The sequence below is a fragment of the Aplysia californica genome, unplaced genomic scaffold (genome assembly GCF_000002075.1).
Source record: "Aplysia californica isolate F4 #8 unplaced genomic scaffold, AplCal3.0 scaffold00280, whole genome shotgun sequence".
Lineage (NCBI taxonomy): Eukaryota > Metazoa > Mollusca > Gastropoda > Aplysiida > Aplysiidae > Aplysia > Aplysia californica.
In genome coordinates, this window is record NW_004797550.1 from 789,376 (window position 1) to 810,619 (window position 21,244).

The following is a 21,244-nucleotide window of genomic DNA, read 5'->3' on the forward strand; positions in this document are numbered from 1 at the left end:
CTCTCTCTCTCTCTCTCTCTCTCTCTCTCTCTCTCTCTCTCTCTCTCTCTCCCTCTCTCTCTCTCAACCTCTTTTTTAACACACACACACGCGCGCGCGCACACACACACACACACGCACACATACGCACGCACGCACAAACACACCCTAATATGCTACCCTACTGAGCCTTAGCATTTCTGTTTTATCTTTAAACATTCATATTTTAATCAAGATGATTTTTATTGTATAACCACGAACCTGTCAAAAAATGTTTGTATTCGGGTTTCAAGTGCCACGACGCGGTAGAATCAGGTGCTCGTGAATTGTTGGACATGTGTCATATTGGTATCATTTTATAGCTTGTTAATTTGTCTTGAAAAAAAATTACGCTTCTATATAATATTAAAGAGAAGTCTAGATAATTTGGATTGAAAGAGGTTGGGGCGCCTGGTTTCAGATATGATAAAATCAGCGAGAAAATGACCTCCAAATCTTTGTGACTTCTCTATAGTTTGAGAGTCATCGGAAACTTATTAAAAGGTTAACCTTTTGTGTCTTTTCAACGTTTTACTGAAAAAATCCTCACAGAAATGTGTGTTTTAATGGAGAAAAAAGGTGTTGAGGCAAAAAAAATAAAATAACCAACATCGATAAAAATTGCCAAACCGGAGGGAAAATGTGAATTTCTTCGCTTCACTTGAATGATTTCTCTTCATTTCATTGCTGATTCTTTGTTTTTTTGCTTTTACTTATATTATACAGAAAATATATTATGAGGAAATAAAATGACAATATCTATGCTTGTTTGTATAACATGTTTACTATTTTTCGCAATAATAGAGAAACAAAACTCATAAGCGTTTGTGTCCTATAAATATGAGAGGCAGCGTGGTGGAATCAGGCTCTCGTCAATTTTTGGGCATGTAGAGTTACTGGTATCATCTTACAGCTTGTTCACTTGTCTTTATTTTGATGAAAAATAATATCCATTTATCTTGAATACAATTCGAGATATTTGCCAAAGAAGGAGGTGGGGGTTACTTGTTTTCTAAAGCTAAATTAGAGAGAAAATGGCCGCCAAAGATTAGTTATTTCCTTAGCTTAAAAGTCTGTGGTAACTAACAATTTACATTTTTTGTGCCTTTAATCAACGTTTAAAAAAAAAATCCACACAGAAATTAGTTCTTTAATGGACATGAAAGGTGTTGACCCTAAAAACAAAGATTTGATAAAAATTCACCAAGCAACAGAAAAAAGCAAGTTTCTTCACTTTGATTATTTTGACGAGAGCCTGATTCCACCACGCTGCCATACTTTCAAGGTCATTACCACTCAACTCACAAAACAAAATGTCAACTAGAATACAACTCTACAACCCAAGCCCCCCTCCTCTCCCGCCCCTTCTTCATTCCTTACAGAATACTTACCACCATCACCACCACCCCCTTCTTCATCCTTTAGTTTGTTTTGTTTTTGTAAAGTGTTTTACGGCGCTCGCAACTGCGTAAGGTCATATGAACGCCAAGAGGTGGATGTAAACAGAGAAGTCTTTACAGGGAATTAGGCTTACTCTGTTCACCTCTCTAGCTTCAACAGCACAAAGTCTGTTTCCACTTTCAAGACACCCCGGAAATAGCGGGTCAGAGGGGTGAGACAAAACATACAAAAGAAGTAGAGGAAAAAATTATAACAGTACGGATTTAATTAGGAAAGAAAAAGCAACAGTTCCCTGTTGTAGATCAGGCACAGTTATGAGCGTGATGTAGACGAATCAGCCCATTTACAGTTCTACTGTGCATGAAAGAGAAATGCCCCCCCCCCCCCCTTTGGGAATGGCCTAAAGACACTTCAGTCAGTGGCACTGCGGGAGGAATAAGAGGGACCTAACAGTGGCGCTCTCCAACCATTCATAAAAACAGAAACAACAGAGAAAAAGAGAGGGCTCTCTAGGCCTAGAGGTTAAGGTGTTGGCCTCTCATTCAAAGGTCCCGGGTTCGAATCCGGTAAGCGACGGAAACATTTTCCTCTCTAAAATTGTCTCCTTTCACCGCCTCTAGCAATGTTCTGTCGTCTGCTTTCGTTTCCTCTTTCTGACTCCACCCCCTCACCTTCTTTGCCCCACCCCCTCCTCCGGGCTCCTGACTCTTCCTGCAGCCTTTCTACTGCTACTCCTTGGCTCTTTCTTACTTCTTACTGCAGTCTTTCAGCCACACCCCTGATCTTCTGGTAGGAAAGATCTAAACCTAGTCTTCTCAGACAAGGGCGAAAAATCTCGGAGGGCCCGTGTGCAAGTTGCGAACGTTAAAGAACCCTTGGTATTCTAAAATCCATAAGAGTAGGCTTCGGCCGCCACCCGGGCAAAATTCAAAACTTCCTACCAACTGAAAATATTTAATGTGTCCCGCGCGCTCATATGACCTTACGCAGTTGCAAGCGCCGTAGAACACTTTTTTTTTTATAGTAGGGGGTTTTACGGCGCTCGCAACTGTATAAGGTCATATGAGCGCCAAGGGGTAGATGTCAACAGAGAAGTCCTTACTGGGAATCAGACTTATTCTGCTCATCTCTCTAGCTTCAACAGCACAAAGTCTGTTTCCACTTTCAAGGCACCCCGGAAATAGAAAAAATGTCCTACCAACTGAAAATATTGAATAATAACTTATGCAGTTGCGAGCGCCACAGAACATTTACCACCAAAAAAAAGAGAGAGAGAAAGAAAAGAAAGACCCACCAGTTGCGCCCTCCAACCAGCCACATAGCCAGGAACAACAGAGGAAAAGAACAGGGGGACTTACAAGTGAAACCCTTAACCACCCTCAGCGAGCAATAAAAAAACCCAAAGCAACAAAACAAAAACAAAACCATGAAAAACGAAAGAGTAGGAGAGAAAAAAATTCCAAAAACATGATAATCGTAGGATGAAAACTCTGTGTACAATCTGGCAACTTCTTTTATCCAGTTTATTGCAAATACATGGATAGTAATAGTAAAGCTGTAAAAAAAAAACACACAAAAAAAAACATCATTAGCAACACACCATGTTGTATAAAAATAAAAGTCTTGAGTATGTGAATAAGAGAACTACTGTTTTACTTTTTAAGTACCGACAAAAATAAATGGCATGATAATGATATGGGATGCTTGTTTCATAGGCAATACATGACATCCCCCCCCCACCCCCACCCCCTCTCTCTATGCTAACAGGACCCAAATAATGAGAGCTGGAAAGCAATATATGACCTCTCATATTTAACGAACTTCAAAAGTCCCCTGTATGGGTTTTGAACCAGGGTCATTCACACCTCAGTCCAGCATGACACTAAATGATATAATGGTCCATCAAAACACAAAAATACATACACATAAGCTGTTCAGATCTGACCCCGTCGTTTAATGCAAGAAACATTCTGAAATAGAGCAAACTGAGCCAAAATAAAAAAGTGAAATTATGCGATTCTGTTAATTTTAACAAAGAATGATCAAGGAAAATAGGACTAGAAACTTCAATCTTTTGCAGGCAGGCTACTTATTTTGCAAAGTTTGTCTCCGCTCTGGGTCCACTCCCTTGGCTGCAGACAGACAGACAGACAGACGGACAGACAGACAGACAGACAGACAGACAGACAGACAGACAGACAGACAGACAGACAGACAGACATCTGTATCTCCCTCACGACACTCACAGATATCGGCAGAAGGGAAAAGCAGAGTAAAAGAAAGAGTGAAGATCAACTGTACCTTCACTCTGCCGTAAGCTGACAACACAACTTTTTAACAAGTCAATATTAATAATAAATAGCATAATATGTATTATAAGGCATACCCCCGCTCAAATACAACAAGCTCTATATGCGGTTATTCACAGAAGTTTCAAGATAAAAAGCCTTTTTGTCAGCGTAACTTAACCATTCAGAAAAGGGGTTCTTCCGAAATTTGAATTCTGATTTATTCAAACTCTAGTCACTGTTTCACTTCGATTTTTTTCACACGAGTTGGGTAGCTGATCAGGCTTTCGATTTAGCAAATTAAAAAATTAAAAAATTTGATGCCAAAAATATTTTAAAAAAGGCTTTTTGTCAGCTTACGTCAGCACTCCTCAATGAAAGGGGGCTCTCGTGGTCAAGAGGTAACCGTGCTCATCTCTCATCCAATAGGTTCCTTGTTTGAATTCCGATAGCAACAGAATTTTTTTTTCTCTAAAATGTTCACCTTTCACCTCCTTTCTTGCGCTCGAACTCTAAGATCTAACACTTCACCTTCTCGGATAAGGGTGAAAAATCTCGGAGGTCCCGTGTGCAAGGTGCGCACATTAAAGATCCCTTAATGGTCCGAAATCGATAAGATCATCCGCCACCGTGGAAAAATTCAAAATTTTCTACCAACCGAAAACTTTTTATTTTTATGTGTCCAAGGCACTCATATGACCTCAAGCCGTTGTGAGCACCGTAAAACACTTACCAATAAAAAATATAAAAATTTTTTAAACCCTTTGAAATGGCATATGGTGGAGTCACCAGTCAAAATGAATTTATCTTTTTCTCTCAGAAAAACGGTAGGTTTCGCAGGAAAAATATTGAGGACCAACATAATACAACTGCCTTTCCTTTGCGTGTTCATAACATGCACTAACGCTGTTCTCCCCATGTACGACTGTTAAAAAGTATGTGTAGTGAACCTGACTTAATCCATTACGGATACAATCCGTCAATCAGTTTTGATGGACAGCATGGAAAAGGACAAGTTCATCCAGGCAAAAAAAAATTCAAACACAGAAAACTCGAAATCTCGGATAGCTCGTACAATTTGCATTCCGCAGCTGATATTTCTTTACTATACGGTCGCTTTTAAGCACAAGGAGGCAATCCTGTAAAAGTGCTGTTTTTAGAAAATCGAAGGTAAAGTTTTTGCCCCTTGTCCAGTTTCTTTAAAAGACAAGGGGAGTTTTCTCTATAACCAAACAAATATACACACCAATGAAACCAAACTTCTAAAGGTAGGGAAATGCCCACTTTTAGTATAGGTCAAGATTTCTGGAAACCCCCGAAATCTGTGTTAGCCCGCTTGTCCTTAAAAGCGGCCATATGTCCTTGTCAGTAATCTTGAATTATGGATGAGTCGAACACATTTTATCAATCACCCAAAGCGTGTGATATATCCGTGCCCGGTCGTACATGTAATAGATCAAAACAGAATAAGGCATAAATGAAAAATAGTGACTTAGGATATTTTCCCCTGCACTCTTCTTACTGGTGCCTGGAAATATGCTAAATTCATTTTTTTCAGGCTTGTAAGTTTGAAGCAGAGCAACAATTTTTTTAATATCAAGATAACAGCACCAGGTCGAATAACTGAAAACAGCGCAGGAGAACCATCACAGTCAAATACAGTAATCCATATATAACAGTAACAGCAAACGCTTTTGTGGTACGCTCCAGGCCCATTATAAAAACAGAGGCCTAAACATACATGCACATGAAAACGAGTTTCAAATTGTTCATTAATAGTTTTAAAAAAAAACAAAACATGGTGAAATAAGTTAATGTATACATAACATATAAAAAACAAAATGGCAGTGGTGAAACGTGGCTACGACGTAGTTACACAGACAGCCCGTTATCTAAAAAAAAAAATTCAGAACATGGCCACTGCTCTGGGTAAGACCCAGACATACGTCACTTTTCAAACAGGCTTCAGTTGATGACTATTTCGTAGAGTTAAACACAAACACTAAGCAGTTAATTAATAAAATCAATGTACATTGGCTAGAAAAGCAGGCAAGAAGCATTTCATACCAAAATACGTTGCGGGAAATTCGAACATAAACTGAACATTTTCCGCAAACAACCCTGGGCCTCTTTTTATATTTGGTCGCTTTTAAGCACAAGGGGGCTATCCCGAAAAATGCTGTTTTGAGAAAATCGAAGGTAAAGTTTTTGCCCTTTGTTCAGTTTCTTCAAAAGACAAGGAGAGTCTTTTCTATAACCAAACAGGTTATATACACCCCATTGAAACGAAACTTCTCCTACAGGTAGAACAATGTCCACTTTCGGTGCAAGTCAAGATTTCTGGAAACCCCCGAAATCTGGGTTAGCCCGCTTGTCCTTAAAAGCGACCATTTATAAAAACACTAACTTGTGAGTGTGTGTGCCTGGAGACAGGTCCTGGTTGTCGGCAAAGCAGTTTTTCCAGGAATTGGGTGAAAAGGCCACCCAAAAAAAGTTGTACCTGATCAAAAATTTAGTTTCATCAGAAACAACACGTTTAACCATTTCTTAAATTGAAAGGATTTTATCATATTTTAAGTAATACTATTTTTATGAATTTTTTCTGCCACATGTTGTGCTTCACTTAAGGTTGAAAATGTGCTGGAAACTTGTTCATCATGATAAGGTTAAAGCCATCTTTTTCCAAACTTTGTTTTTACACCCTGGGTAACAAAATGTGGCATATCTTTTAAAACTATTCGAGATATTTGGAAAACGTGTAAATCAGCGTGTTCAGCATTGAATTGGCTACAAGAATATTATTATGCCTTTCTTTCAATATCCAAAATTCCCAACAAATGGGACCTTTCTCTGGGTCACACACATGTAATAATAGTAAAGTTGAACTGATGATGACCTTTGTTAGCCTTTAACATCCAAGGAGGAAGAGAATATTTGAGGTGTGCTGACAAAATGAGTTACTTCTCGCAATCCACAAATGGAGATATTGGCCAAAAATCAACACAAGGGTCAAAGTCGTAGATTTTCTTTCCATGCCATATTCTTTAAGTATAACATGCCTTTTATTATTTCATACGTATAAATTATAAAAACTTCTTTAAAAGCATGAAATATTGACTTCCATAGGGCTCAAATCCGAGAAGTAACTCATTTTGTCACCACGATTCACATATATAGATCTCAATAGTCTTGAGGATAAAAACTATCCTGAGTCTCATTTTATGGCAGATAAATATATTTAAAAATAAAAAATAACATCTCTTGTACTTCAATTTATCGTTCAGAACCAGTTCTGAATTACATATGACCTCACAAGAGATGAAAGTTTACTTGTGCTTCTCCTAGGAACATCTTTCCATCGTTTTAATAATTTAAGTAAGAGTTTTACGGCACTTGCAACACAATATGGTCATATATTATAAGAGCTGAAGATTAGAGGTCTTATAAGAGAGCAGCAAACAAAAAAACAGAAGGAGGAGAGATCAGGATGACAGATGTTTTATAGCAAACCACACCAGAGCGCCTGCCTACCACCCACTGGGAAGCTCTATGACAATAATATATTCAAATCATTTAGAGAACATGTTTTATTAGCACATATAGCTTGCTGTCGAGCCTGGATGCGCTATACAAATATATGTATTATTATTATCATTATTATTATTTATTATACCCTGTAAATCCTTTTTGGCCCAATGATGACAGGAAAGGAAAAAAACAGGGATGTAAATAGGTTTTGAAAAAAAAAGCCTGAAAATATACAGCGCGTGCCCACTGACTGAAATAAGAATACAGTGAGACTAAATGACATTTGTTTCTTTCCTTCTATTACAGAAAATAATCTCTATTTAGTATATATAATATGTATCGTTTATAGTAGACTTTTGTTAAAAGCTGGGGCACAAATAGCAAGTCGACCGGAAAAAAACGGAAAAAGGCGGAAGATTTAAATCCCTGAAAAAAACAAACAAACCAGAGATGATACACCCAAACAAATATCGTACATCACACTTGTACATTTGAACATAGAAGCTTGTGTGAGCTATTCCTGGCACCATGAGAAGGCATGCACCTCCTTGCAGAGCTATGGTTTTTCATTAACTCTTTATCTCCGGCAAGCCGCTCCCGGTGGCTTATGGTCGGAACTGCTGTACCGGTGAGCTCTGGCACATTCCTTTATGGTGACTTTGACATCAAATTACTTTTCGGCATTAAAACAGGTCTCTTTTATCGAGATTTCATTCATTAGATGAAGAACTATCGAAATAGGTTCATTTGTTCTGATTAAATGACCAAATTAGTGACATTTTTGTCATTTTTAGATTTAGTACTAAAAATGGGCCTCGGCATATTGGCATTGGGTTTACCCCCCACGAAGATAAAAAGTTAACACACCAAATCAAACTGGGAGGTGGAGGAAAAAAAACATGAATGGATGGACACAACAAAAGGGAGAGAAAGAAAAAGAACGGCTCGCAGAGATAATTCCTAAAAAATGTCAATTTCAATATCAATAATCACAGTCACATTTTATACTTAATTATAGTAAAATGAAAGTTAACTTGCATAGAAATTCTAACAAAATTTCGACCCTCTTCCGTTTTCCTTAAAATTCACACACATTTGAAGAATAACAAATGTGTCACGACGCATTGAAATCAGGAGGATGTCAATTTTTGGCATGTGGAGTTATTGATATTATCTTAAAACTTGTTTATTTGCCTTCTTTTCAATTTAAAAAAAATACCCATCTATCTCGGATAGAAGTCGAGATATTTTCAATTGAAGAAGGTGGAGTTGCCTGGTTACAGAGGTAAAATTAGCAAGAAAATGGCCTCCAAAGTTTGGTAACTTCCATAACTTGAGAATCCTTGGAAACTGAAAGTTTACCTTTTTTTGTGCCTTTAATCAACATTTCTCAATAAAATCTACACAGAAATGCAATTTTGAATTGACAGAAAAGATGTTGAGCCAAAAGCAAAACTTCGATTTAAAAAAGGCCACAGCTGTGGAAAAACGCTGTTTTCTTCGACTTCATTATTTTGACGAGCACCTGATTTCACCTTAGTGTCTCCACAAATGAGCCTCAAGGTAGAAAAGACATTCTCTTTAGAGATGAATTCATTAAGTACAGAAGCTGTTGGAGCTGAACCACTTGAGAAAACCGTGATAAAAGATGGAATGTAAGTTTCAACATGCCTCAATTCCTTCATACAATATAAGATACATCTTTATTGTCCAGACCCTGACACACTGACTTGGTGTTTCACCACGTACACACACACAACATACACACGCACACACACACACACACACGCACACACACACACACGCACACACAAACATGCTTTCTGTGTGACTCTGTTTAGGCAAAAGAGGACAAAGCAGATCATTCTCAGAAATTCAGTGAGCTTAAAAGTGTACACAAACAAAATCATTTTACAACAACCAGCCATCCCTAAACCACCAGTACAAACTTTCCTCATTAGCGAGAGCAGCAACGTTTTTTTTCTCCCCATGCTGTAAGTTTTTCCCCAAAAATTTTTGAAATAACATAAAAACAAAAAAAAATCCTATTTTTTTAAAACACAAACATAACAATCACCATCCATCATCACCTCCCAAATTAGTCGCCAAAACTATGGTGACAATAAGAATCCCGCAAACAACAGCGGCTATGACGAGATAAAAAGCTCTTTTCGCGCTGACCTGTGCTGACGAGTAGGTTCCTTTGTTGCGCTGGATTTTAGCCTTCATGGCATACTTCGCTGCAAACGCTCCAATGACAATGCAGCAAATAATGCTCGAGAAAGCTGCACAAATGAGCTGGTTGGTGCTTTTGAAGGGCTTGGGCAAAACCTCTGCTGAATCAATTCTCCGTACCTGCGGGCATATATTACGAAGTATGGCAAAATGAAATACACAAATCCCAAAAAATTCTTACACAGCACCTAATAAGAATAAAAATAATATTAATAATAATACATAAAAAATAATAATACATAAAAATAATAATAATAATAATATGTTGTTGTTGTTGTTATCGATCCAGCAACAGCTGGGCTCTCGCCCTTCTGTCCAATGCCATGTAGTGACAAGTGCAGATTTAGTATAGTATAGTATAAGGTTTTACGGCGCTCGCAACTGCTAAGGTCATATGAGCGCGCGAAACACAAGTTGTTCACCTCTGCGAAAGTTCACTTCACGACTGGTAACTAATTTACTTTAAAATGCTAAAAAGTTAAAATATTCAAATTCGGTGTAAATACATTTGTGATCTAAAACAACTTTTAAGTAACAATAAATATTTTAAATAATATCAAATTCACTCTACAACTCGCCATAAAGGCCAATGGCCTTTATAAAATTTTTAATTCTGCTGGGAACAACGACGGAGAAAATATCCTGCAATTTCTTGCATTTATAATATTTCCTTCGGATCTCTCCAAAGTCTAGACATTCTGTTAAAATGTGTCTAATGGTAAAATCTGTGTCGCATCCGACACAGAACGGCTTCTCCTCTCCCTGTAGGAGGTATTTGTGGGTCAGGGCCGTGTGTCCGATGCGCAATCGAGTAAAAATGACTTCGTCTCTTCTGGAGAGATCCGAAGGATTTCGCTGTTCTAGTCTGGGTTTAATTTCATATAATTTATTATTTTTCTGGTTTTCCCAGTGGCTCTCCCACAGACTGGAGGTGTACTTTTTGACTTTATTTCTAAAGTCAGTCTGTGGGAGAGTGTTTGTCGTTGATCCCAGCAGAAGGGATGAAGCTTTCTTCGCCAGGTCGTCTACCTGCTCGTTTCCTCGGATGCCCACATGGCTGGGTATCCATGCGAACATGATGTTTTTTCCTGTTTCGGATAGTGTATGGATTTTCTGTTGTAGCCTAACTATTTTTGGGTGTAGGAGTGTGTAGTTTGTGAGTGAGGTGATGCAAGACAGAGAGTCAGAAAGGATAAGGAAAGATTTGTTAGGAGAATTTTCTACAGAGTCCAGTGCCATGTCAATGGCAGTGGCCTCCGCAGTGAAAATGGAGGCTTCAGGATGGAGTCTCCTCTGGTGTGTATTGTTGGGAGATAGGGCTGCGGCGCCCACTTCATTGTCTTTTTTGGAGCCATCCGTGAAGATGAGCTCCGCACCGGGGTATTTATCTATTAGTTTTCTGTATTCTGTTTGAAAAGTTTTGGTGTTTGTGCTTTCTTTGTTGTGTGTGGTCAGCTGTAAATCTACTTTTGCCTTGGTGAGGTGCCACGGAGGGAGGTCGGGGAAAAGAATTTGTTGGATGTCTTGTTTGGAAAAGTGTAAGTTTTTGAGGTCCTCAAGGATTCTGAGGCCGAAAGGTTTGATGAGTTTTTCGTTGTTTTGGAATCTGTTTCTGGTTTCTGGATTTGTTTGAAAAATGCTGTTGTGCGCTGGATTTTCCGGTGTTGAGCTCTGTTTAACTGCGTATTGTAGTGAGAGTTGTGTGCGTCTGAGTGAGAGTGGTGGTATGTTGGCCTCTGCCTGGAGGCTCTCCACCGGAGAAGTGCGGAAAGCCCCCAGAGCGAGGCGGAGTCCTTGGTTTTGTATTGGATCTAGTATTTTTAAGACGTGTGGTTTTGCCGATCCGTAGACTTGACAGCCGTAGTCAAGCCTGGACCGGACAAGGGAGATGTACAAGTGGAGAAGGTGTTTTGAGTCCCCGCCCCACTCCGGATTTGATAGAATTTTTAAAGCGTTTAACGCTTTTTGGCACCTCACACGAAGGTCTTTGATGTGTGGTATGAATGTAAGTTTTTTGTCGAAAATGACGCCGAGGAAACGAGCTTGGTCCTGGACGGGAATCCTTTCCCCGTATAGTGTCAAATCCGGCTGCAGCACACGTCTGCCTGTTCGGCAGAAGTGTACTGCAACCGTCTTTGACGGGGAGAACTTGAAACCGTTGTTGTTTGCCCACATTTCAAGTTTTTGCAGATGCGTTTGCAGCTGCCTTTCCATAGATCTCAAATGAGGATTTTTCGATCGGCAGCATATCAAGAAGTCGTCAACGTATAACGAGCTGTCTATGCTGTTCTGGAGGGTTTTCACTATGGAGTTTATCTTAATTTCAAATAGGAGAGGAGAAAGGATGCTCCCCTGGGGGACTCCTTCCTCCTGTTGGTGGGGGTCTGAAAGGGAGGATCCGACACGAACCTGGAAGGAACGGTTCTTCAAGAAGTTGCCAATGAAGGCAGGGAGGTGACCGCGTATGCCGAGTGCGTGCAGGTCTCGAAGAATGCCGTACTTCCAGGTTGTGTCGAAGGCTTTTTCTAGGTAAAAAAAGATGGCGATCATGTGGCCTCTTTCAGCGAACGTCTCGCGTATAAAGGTCTCCAGGCGGACCAGGTGATCCAGAGTGGATCGAGTTTTCCTGAATCCGCACTGGAGACCGCTCAGCGAGCCCGTCGTTTCCAGAAACCACATGAGTCGCCTGTGAATCATTTTTTCAATTAGTTTGCAGAGACATTTCGTTAGTGCTATTGGTCTGTAATTGGATGCGTGTGTGTGGTCCTTGTTTGGTTTGGGTATTGGAATGACAGTGGCGAGACGCCAAGACTCCGGAAAGGAGTGCGACCGCCACATGTCGTTGTATATGTATAATAGAAGTGTGAGTGTTTCTGAGGGTAAGTGTCTAATGATCTTGTTGTGGATGTCATCCGGTCCCGGGGCTGTATCGTCCAGGTCCGAGATGCATGATGTTAATTCGTCTATTGTGAAGTCTGCGTTGTAGGTTTCAGTGTTGTTTGAGTGGAAGTTTAGGTGTTGTTTTTCTCTGTTAGTTTTGACGTTTTGAAAAGTGGTGTTGTAGTTTGCTTGGGATGAGTTTTTGGCTAGAGATGTAGCTATTGTGTTTGCAATGTCTACTTGTGTTTCAGCTGTTGTTCCATCCGGCCTCTGGACGTGCCGAATGGTGTCTGTGCGTCTACCTAAGAATTTTTTAGCAATTTGGAAAACTTGGTTGAGGGGTGTCTGGCTGTTGATCTTGGAGATGTATTTTTGGAATGATTGTCTTTTGCTCTCCCTGAGGCATCTACGTGCCACAGCTCGAGCCTTTAAATAACTTATCTTGTTTTCTATGGTGGTGTTGTTGACGGCCTTTCGATACGCTGCCTTCTTTTTCTTTACTGCGTCCTCACATTCCCAAGAGAACCAGATCTTGTTCCTCCGGGGTTTTGTTTTTGTTTTTGGAATGTGATTGTGGCATATTTCTAAGAGCTTTTCGTGAAATTTATTGTAGTTGTGGTCGAAATTGGGATTAAGAATCTTGGAACATTGATTGGCAAACCCGTCCCAGTCGGCTTTTTTGAAGTTGAAGCGTTCTGGGATCGGGTCGTTTTGGATGCTATTGTTTTTTAGGAGAATTGGGAAATGGTCCGTACGGTCATCCAGCACAGACCACTCAAGATCTGGGACTAGTTCAGGGGTACAAAAAGTGAGGTCAAGGGATGAAGTGCCATAAGTGGCTCTGTTTCTGTAAGTTGGGGATTTATCATTTAAGAGACAGATGTTATTTTGAAATAAAAAGTTTTCTATTATTTTACCTTTCTGGTCTATAGGTTTGTCTCCCCAAAGGGGGCTGTGGGCATTGAAATCACCTAGTAAAATAAAGGGTTTTGGGAGCTGGGACTTTAAGTCATTTAGTTGGGTTATTTTGAGGGGGTAATTTGGGGGGATGTAAACTGAGCAGATCGTGATTGGTCTGTGCAGGGTGACCCGTACGGCAATAGCTTGGAGGGTCGTCTTAAGATGTACTTGTCTGTGGAGTGTGTGGTTGTCGGTGTAGATGGTGGTACCACCGGAAGCAATCTGGTTCTCCGTGTGAATGTGATGGTACGCAGTAAATCCTCTTAAGTCTATGGTTGAAGCCGGGGTGAATTTTGTTTCTTAAATACAGGCCACCCGTGGGCACAGTGTGGCCTGTAAATGTAGCAATTCTGCAATGGAAGGTCGGATTCCGCCGGCATTCCATTGCAGGACCGCCATTATGAATTTTTACTTTTTGATTTGGAGCACTTAGGCCCCGGCTTCGAAGAAGCACTCTGACTCCTCCTTACGGGGGAGGCAGAGTGTTTTCTAGGTTGCCGTCCTGGATTGGACGGCGGTCTAGTGGGGGATTTGGAGGAGTGACAGACTCCGCCCTTCCCGGGTTCAGGCCGGGGAGGGGGGTCGGAGATGTCTTCCTCCATTGGTTGGTGGTGGGGTAGGGGGGTGTCTGCTGGAGAGGGAGCAGACGGAGGGAGCTGGGAAGAGGGGGAAGGGTGCACCTCACGCTCCATCAGAGGGATGAGGCGTGAGGTGGAAGAAGAAGAAGAAGAAGAAGGAGGAGAAGAAGAAGAAGAAGGAGAAGAAGAAGAAGGTGAAGAAGAGGAAGAAGAAGAGGAAGTGATAGAGGAGGGGGGAGGGGGAGGAGAGAGGGCGGAGGGAGAATCCACCCTGGCCTCCCCTAGAACCTCAAAGCGGTTTGTCAGAGGTGTCTCGATGAAAGGAAGAACCTTTTTTGTTTTACTAACAGAGACATGCCTGTTGACCGTGGGCTTTGGGAGGTCAGCAGTAGAAGGACTTGCGGACCTCGTGGCTTCCCGTGCTACCTTGGCGTATGACCGGCCAGGGATCGGGGTCACAACTGGCGGGCAGGTAGCTTTGCGGGCCTCCTGAAACGAGCAGCCATTTCGTACTTTATACTCTTGGATTGCGCGTTCTTGAATCCAAGTCGGGCAATCCTTACTAAAGGCTGTGTGCTGGCTGTGGCAATTGGGGCAACAAGGACTAGCCTTGCATTCCTTCTCAGGATGCCCGGTCTTGCCACAACGAGGACACACGGCTGCGTGTCGGCATCTCGACTGACTATGTCCGAACTTCTGACACTTGAAACAGCGCAGAGGGTTCGGTACATAGGGTCGCACGTCTAAGACCAAGTACGATGCCCGAACGGTGGCTGGAGGGCGACACGAATCAAAGGTCAGGATGACCGTGTTGGTTTCGAGGGTGGTCTCCCCCCGTCGGAGAGTAATCCGGCGGGCGTCAATCACACCTTCGCAGTTCGCCACAATTTCCTCCATGCTGCAGCCCTTTAGTTCATGGCTGCGGACGACGCCCTTCGAGCAGTTCAACTTCTGGTATCGTTCGGAAGTACATGGAATACTGCCGAAGGTCGTGATGTTCAGAAGTTTGGCCACTTCAGTCTCTGTTGCGCACTTGACTAGGAGTACACCAGAGGACAGCTTCTGGACATTCGTAGGAATGTATCCCAGAACCTGTCTTAGTGCATCTCCCGTCTTGAACAAATTTAGATCAGTGATCTTCTTCTGTGCGTCTTCTTTGCAGCAGATGGCCACGTACGGCTGCTTCGGAAGCTCCCTGGGAGAAGGGAGAAAAGAGGCAGACGTAAAGGTCCTTTTTCCAGTTTTGGAGTTTTTGCTCGGCTCGGCGGCCGCACCCGCTTCCGCGAACCGAGACTTTTTAACGTTGGGAGCTGGGGAAGGGTCTTTTTGGTTTTTTGAATCCATGAGAGTTTTCTATTTGATTCGACTCCGGGGCTCCCCGCCCGCCACGGAGCCCAACAAGGGGACACATAGCTCGGATAATCAGAGCTGTGCCAGGGCTACCCCGGAGCTATACTCTCAACGAGAAAGTACGAGACCCTCCCGTCAAGATTGACCCAGGGCTTGATGGGGTTTCAGCTCTCAACCGATTGAGTGGCATGGGCCGTGCCACCCTCCCGTCTAAGAGGAAAACCTAGGCCAAAGAGGTGTGTTGGCGAGGGACAGTCCGTGGACTGATCTCACCTCAACCGCCAGGTACCCGGTTTCCCTCCGCACGGGTCGCATCTCACGGTCAACAAGGCGCCCACTCTGTGGGATGGGTGACCTCTCTTTTTGCTGCACATGAGGTCAGCGGTGGCAGGAAAGACAGAAGAAGAAAGAAAGAAGGAAGGAGAAGAGGAAGATACACCAAAGTAGGTGTCGCATCCGGATCTCAGAGGATAGGGGTCCGAGTGCGACACCTCGCCTTTGAAGGGGTTGCACCTTCTGCAGACGAAGCAGTGGGTCTATTTATATCCCCCCGACCCACTGGGGGTGAAGTGCAGGTTTGCTGCAGTTGCTATAATATAATGTTCCATAGAGTGTGTTGTCATAGTTAGGTCTCAGAGGGAGAAGTGTAGCTTTGATGTCATTTAGGGCTGTACCAAGGAGCTGAGAACAACATGTACAGAGGGAGGGTGGTGAGAGTGACAGGGAGGGTGTCGTCGAAATCGCCAAGAGTAGCCTACCGAAGGCCTACTCAATGTATTCATGGGTCAAAGTCAGAGTAGTACAAATCCCTGTTTAACAAAAAAATTCAAAGAACTTGTAAAGAAAGAGAGAAAAACAGGCCTACTTATTAGTTTAAGCTCCAATTTACTCCACTGATAATCAACTAGGATGAAATAGTTTCCCTGCATATATCAAGCTTTGTTCCAGATATTTCCCCCCCCCCCCCCCAATATGACATAAAATAGTTGGGCATAGGTTTCATATATGTATAGTGAGCTCCGCTATAGACTGGATCACTTAAAACAAAAATTTTGATCGGCTGTTTTTCTTCTTTTTAGGGTTAGATCTGAAATAGACATTGCCGGTCATGGTTCGCCATTTCTCTACTCTCATGCTCACCCCACCCCCTCGACCCATTCAAATTTTCTAGAGAGAGCAAGATGTTCGACGCTTTTACTTTTGTGTTGATTTAAGACTGATTGTGCAAAAAACAAAATTTAAAAATATAAGCGTGCCAAACACTAGAATAAAAACAACTCACTAGATGAGGGAGGGCAAAAGTATCTTCCTTTCTCGGATTCGCGCTTGTGTTTTTCTCATGTTCTACAACAGAAAATGTTGGCAGATTCTCCCCATCAGCCTCGTCACTTTTGGCCCGTGTAATTTCATGTTGAGCTGAACTTTCTTTGCCCTCTGAATCTGAACTCAGGTCAATTTTCACTTCTTCCGGCCTCCTTTGATTAGCGTTAGAAGAAGCTGCTGTAGACCCTCTCGATGTATAGTCAATATGCGTGGCAAGAGGAGTCTGGGCTGGTGAAGATCTATCAGCCATTTTGAACTTCTGCGATTAAAAATCACTGCCTTGAGTATCCTGCAAAAAGATAAAGAAAATGTTTAACCAAACTATGTGTGGTGTATTGGGAAGAAATCAGGAGCTCCTCAAAATAATAAAATCGAAGTAACCGATATTTTTCCTTTCTTTGGGCAATTTATCAATTTTTTTTTTCTTCTCCAAACTTTTCTCTGATCTTCATTATTTCTTGTTGCTTTAACCTTATCCGTACGCCCTGGGGTCATTTTGTACCCCTGGGGTTGTATTCTTGATATTTTAGAATACTTGTAATACGAATATCTCTTTGAAACTTTCAGTATTTCTCAAAAAATCATTTTGACATACTGCTATGCAAAGCGTACGGATTGGATTAACAAGTAAATTTCCTCTTTGGAAAGTGGTGGCACAGAGTTTCCCACATCGTATGGATACGATAGAAAAACACGACGTACAGATAGGGTTAAAAATGATATATATATATATTTATATATAAATAACATGCATAACAAGATGGGGGACACAGGCGCTGGTCAATTTTAGAGCATGTGGAGTATATATTGGTATCTTCTTAAATTTAGTTCATTTATCTTGCTTTTGATTTTTAAAAAACAGAAGTCAAGATATCTACGATTGTATGAGATGTGGGCCATCTGGTGTCGGAGGTAAAATTAGTGAGAAAAAGGCCACCAAAGTTCAGCGACTTCAAAACTTTGAGTGTCCTTGGAAACTGCAAATGTACTATTGTTCTTTATCCCTCTTTGATTAATGTTTTCCATTAAAATCCATGCGGAAATGTGTTTGTAATTGTAGGCCTACATAAAAGAAGCCATTTGCCAAAAATCAATAAAAATTGCCTACCAGCGCGGAAAAATTTTGGTTTCTTTGATTTTATTATATTATATTGACAAGCGCCTGATTTCACCACGATGTTACACATTCATAAAAATAATAACTGCATTTATACATAAAGCGCTACATGCTGTACAACATACTCTTAGGCTAGGACATTCTTATTAAGCACTTTTAAACTTTACAACCATACTTTTTTTTTTCAAACAACAGTTTTCCCTATGAAGGAGCAAGCTACCACCTTAAGGAACAGTTCAATTAAATCAAACTTTATCAAACTAATCTTTCGATCATGCCTACCAATTTTCAAGTTTATAGGAATCAGATGATTTGTAACCAGTCGTTGTTGACCCCCCCCCCCCCCCCGGCGGAGCCACTGACTAAAGTGTCTTTAGGCCATTCCTAAAGGGGGGACATTTCTCGTTCTAATGCACAGTAGAATTGTAAATGGGCTGATCCAACAATGTCATGCTTATAACAGCGCCTGAACTACAACAGGGAACTGCAGCTTTTTCTTTCCTAATCCTTACTATCGTCATTTTCCTCTACTTCATTTGTATGTTTGTCACACTCTTGTGACCAGATATTTTCTGGGGCGCCTTGATAGTCGAAGCAGACTTTGTGCTGTTGAAGCCAGAGAGGTGAGCAGAGTAAGTCTGATTCCCGGTAGGGACTTCTCTGCTGACACCCACCCCTAGGCGCTCATATGACCTTATGCACTTGCGAGCGGCGTAAAACCTGTACTAATACAATAACATTTTTAAATTCCTCTTTATTTAAATACCTTTCCAATGAAATAAAACAGACATAACCCTTTGAAAAAGTTCAAAATCCAAAAAAAAAAATTTGGACCGTGGAAAACCTGTGGGTCCTCACCGTGAAATCCACCATCATATAGATCTAGATCTATGTCTATTCAGGTAATTTCAAGAGTCCCAGAAAGTGTAAAATTTTTCTTTTCCCTATTGTTTTCTTTTTTTTTATCAGCGAGCGGCCCGCGAGGGCTGGTTTTTTTCCACAGACATAACATTTGATAGTCTCGTCAAATAAACAAAAAAGTAATACGGTCGAACCTGCCATGACAGGCACCTGTATAAATCTAGCATGGTCGCGACTGCGATTTTTTGCATTTTTTGGTCCGCGAATCGCGGCCGCAATTTTTACATTTTTCAAAAAAGACCCCCCCAAAAAAAGCTACTTCATAACATATTAGACTTTTACTTTGATAAGTTTTAAGATGTCCCTGTTTACCTATTTTCATGCGGAGAATAGTACATTACATACTATTTATATTGTTGTCTGTCTTTTAATTTTTCCCTTTTTGTTGTGTTTTAATTTGTCAGTGTGTCAATTTTTCAAAATTTTTTTCTGAAGATGTGTTTTTCCGTTTTTTAGTGTGTTTATACAGCGTAATGTCATATTTTAATTTAATGCTGTTCCTACCCTTTTAAAAATATATATGTGTTACGTAAGAGCGTGTCTCCACCAAAACCGAATACTGACACTGGCACCCCCCAATTGTGAGTGTGATTCCATAATTTACATGCAATATCCTGTAGGCCTACTTTTTAAAAAATTACACACATTTAGGGTTAAAACAGCCCATCTTCGGATAGGTGGACAAGCGCCCTTATTTGTTAATTTTCGTGGTTATTTATCCATGCTGTTCTAATTTTGGTTTCATTCTGTCATGAAATCTTTATTTTTCACATTTTTACCCTAGGGTGACTACAAATGACATTCTGGATGTTTAAAACAGAGCACAAGAAATTCTGGTGCTTTAGATTGTTACCTCTCAGCATACGTCTTCACAGAGAGTTGAAAGCTTGAAAATTAATGGCCACTTTTTTGTGGCAACTTTAGGCAGCTTTTGGACAAAAAAATGGCAACAAACGCAGTGCTAGATAAATACAGCCACCTGTACAAAAGGCCACGTTCCATTTCCCCCCTAGCGTTTTTTCTATAATGTAACTGTGTGAAACGGTCACCTCTGTCCAATGTGGCCCCGGCCACCTAATTTTATCAATCCACGGTCAAATTTACCTGCATCAGGTGGCCAGGCTTGATCACTCATTGCCGATGCTTTGTTATAAATTTTCAATCGACCTTTCACGCCATCATAATTCATTCACCTGTTGTTATTGTTAGTTCCTCCTCCAATGAATGTTTGGTCACATTGACCAACAATGGGTAGACCTAACAATGAATTTTCAACTACTGGGGAGGGAAAAGGGTGATCAACAGAAACATTATATATATAGGGTATAATAAAAGCCCCGCCAACTACTCATATAAAAATCGTATGAGAGGTGACTGATCACTGTTTTGTTTCTAATCTGTAACAAAGTTACAATGGACATTGACGAGAACTTGTGACAGCAGTTCGGGATTGTAAGCTGGCATGTCATTAGTTTAACCTTTTCTCTGATTGGTTGCCGAGTTTCATTTATTTTCGTCACGGCGCACCGGCAGTTGAATTTCAGTTGCTGCAGGGGGTTCCTCACGTTTGGAATGCGTGGTCTAGTTTCCAGCTCTAGTGTTTTATCAATGGATGGGTGGTAATTTTAAGTTGGTATGTAAAATGTACTAAGCGCAGAGATCTGAAATTTTACTGTAATAAAGAAGACATGTGGGGCGCCTGTGTGGTCAGCGATCAACCCGCAGCTCTGCTTAGTTTTCGAACTGCAGAGGAAATTCGCACAAACACAGCAATATCTCCGGTTCTAGAAATCGTTCGGGATAGTAGGCATGTCATTAGTTTAACCTTTCCTCTGATTGGTCGCAGAGTTTCATTTATTTTCGTCCTCGAGTTTTCCCGTAACTATACTTAAAAGAGAGTCACTTCTGATTCCGAGCGGCCCAAAAATTACCCCTCGCGCGGAGGACGATTTCCGACCCAAGGCGCAGCGGACGATTGGCAATGGACTCTACCTACTCGGTGGCAATTGACACCAGTGTCAATAAAGTCAATTGCCACCGTGTCACTCGGTGGCAATTGACGCTACCATAGTAATTATGTACGCTAGCCAAGCAGTCTAGCCATGGCCTAGCAGTCTAGCCGTCATTCAGTACAGCTAGCTTCTTCCTAGACTTAATGATCCTAATCATTCCGTTCTAACCTAAATGCTAAATTGTCGATTTGGTAGTTTTGTTCGTTAACTCACTGGGGACCAATCACGAGTTATCTCGTGATGGCTTCCCGTCGCCTGAGGACCGATCACGAGTTAACTCGTGATGAGAATAAAAACCCGAAAAATCGTCCAACCCCATATATTATCCATGTTTATTGTAATATCCGGGTACTCGATCCATTCCTTCTTCCGGTGACCTAAAGAAGAGTGACTCTCAACGAACGAGGGAGATTTTGAAGTTTGTTTTTCGATCGACATCAAATCATGTCTCGACCCCGGCGAAAAAAGGCTACTGAAGTGATTGAGTTCTTTCAGACGCTCGACTCCGACGTTGAAGAAACTGATTCTGATGGGGAATTTTTGATTCAGGTGAGAAATATTTACATCTTGGTGATAATAGGGTGTTATCACTGCATCTCGGGACTGACTATCACGACTGAGGAGAGAATTTTG

The 21,244-nt window shown here is 41.3% G+C and overlaps 2 protein-coding genes across 5 annotated transcripts in view; one reads left to right on the plus strand and one right to left on the minus strand.

The window, feature by feature from the left end:
- Positions 1–9,234: 9,234 nt before the first annotated feature.
- Positions 9,235–21,244, minus strand: part of LOC101847735 — a 15,613-nt gene continuing 3,603 nt past the window's right edge. For all 4 annotated transcript variants that reach the window (XM_005101371.3, XM_005101369.3, XM_005101368.3 and 1 more), the window contains exons 2-3: positions 16,521–16,850; positions 9,235–9,590 (exon numbers count right to left, since the gene is read on the minus strand). In XM_005101371.3, the coding sequence (XP_005101428.1) occupies positions 9,309–9,590; positions 16,521–16,811 (573 nt within the window). In that variant the 5' untranslated portion in view covers positions 16,812–16,850 and the 3' untranslated portion in view covers positions 9,235–9,308. The remainder of the gene's footprint in view (positions 9,591–16,520; positions 16,851–21,244) is intronic.
- Positions 21,056–21,244, plus strand: part of LOC101850486 (piggyBac transposable element-derived protein 4-like) — a 2,372-nt gene continuing 2,183 nt past the window's right edge. Inside the window, exon 1 of the mRNA XM_005101380.1 lies at positions 21,056–21,160. Within this exon, the coding sequence (XP_005101437.1) occupies positions 21,056–21,160 (105 nt within the window). The remainder of the gene's footprint in view (positions 21,161–21,244) is intronic.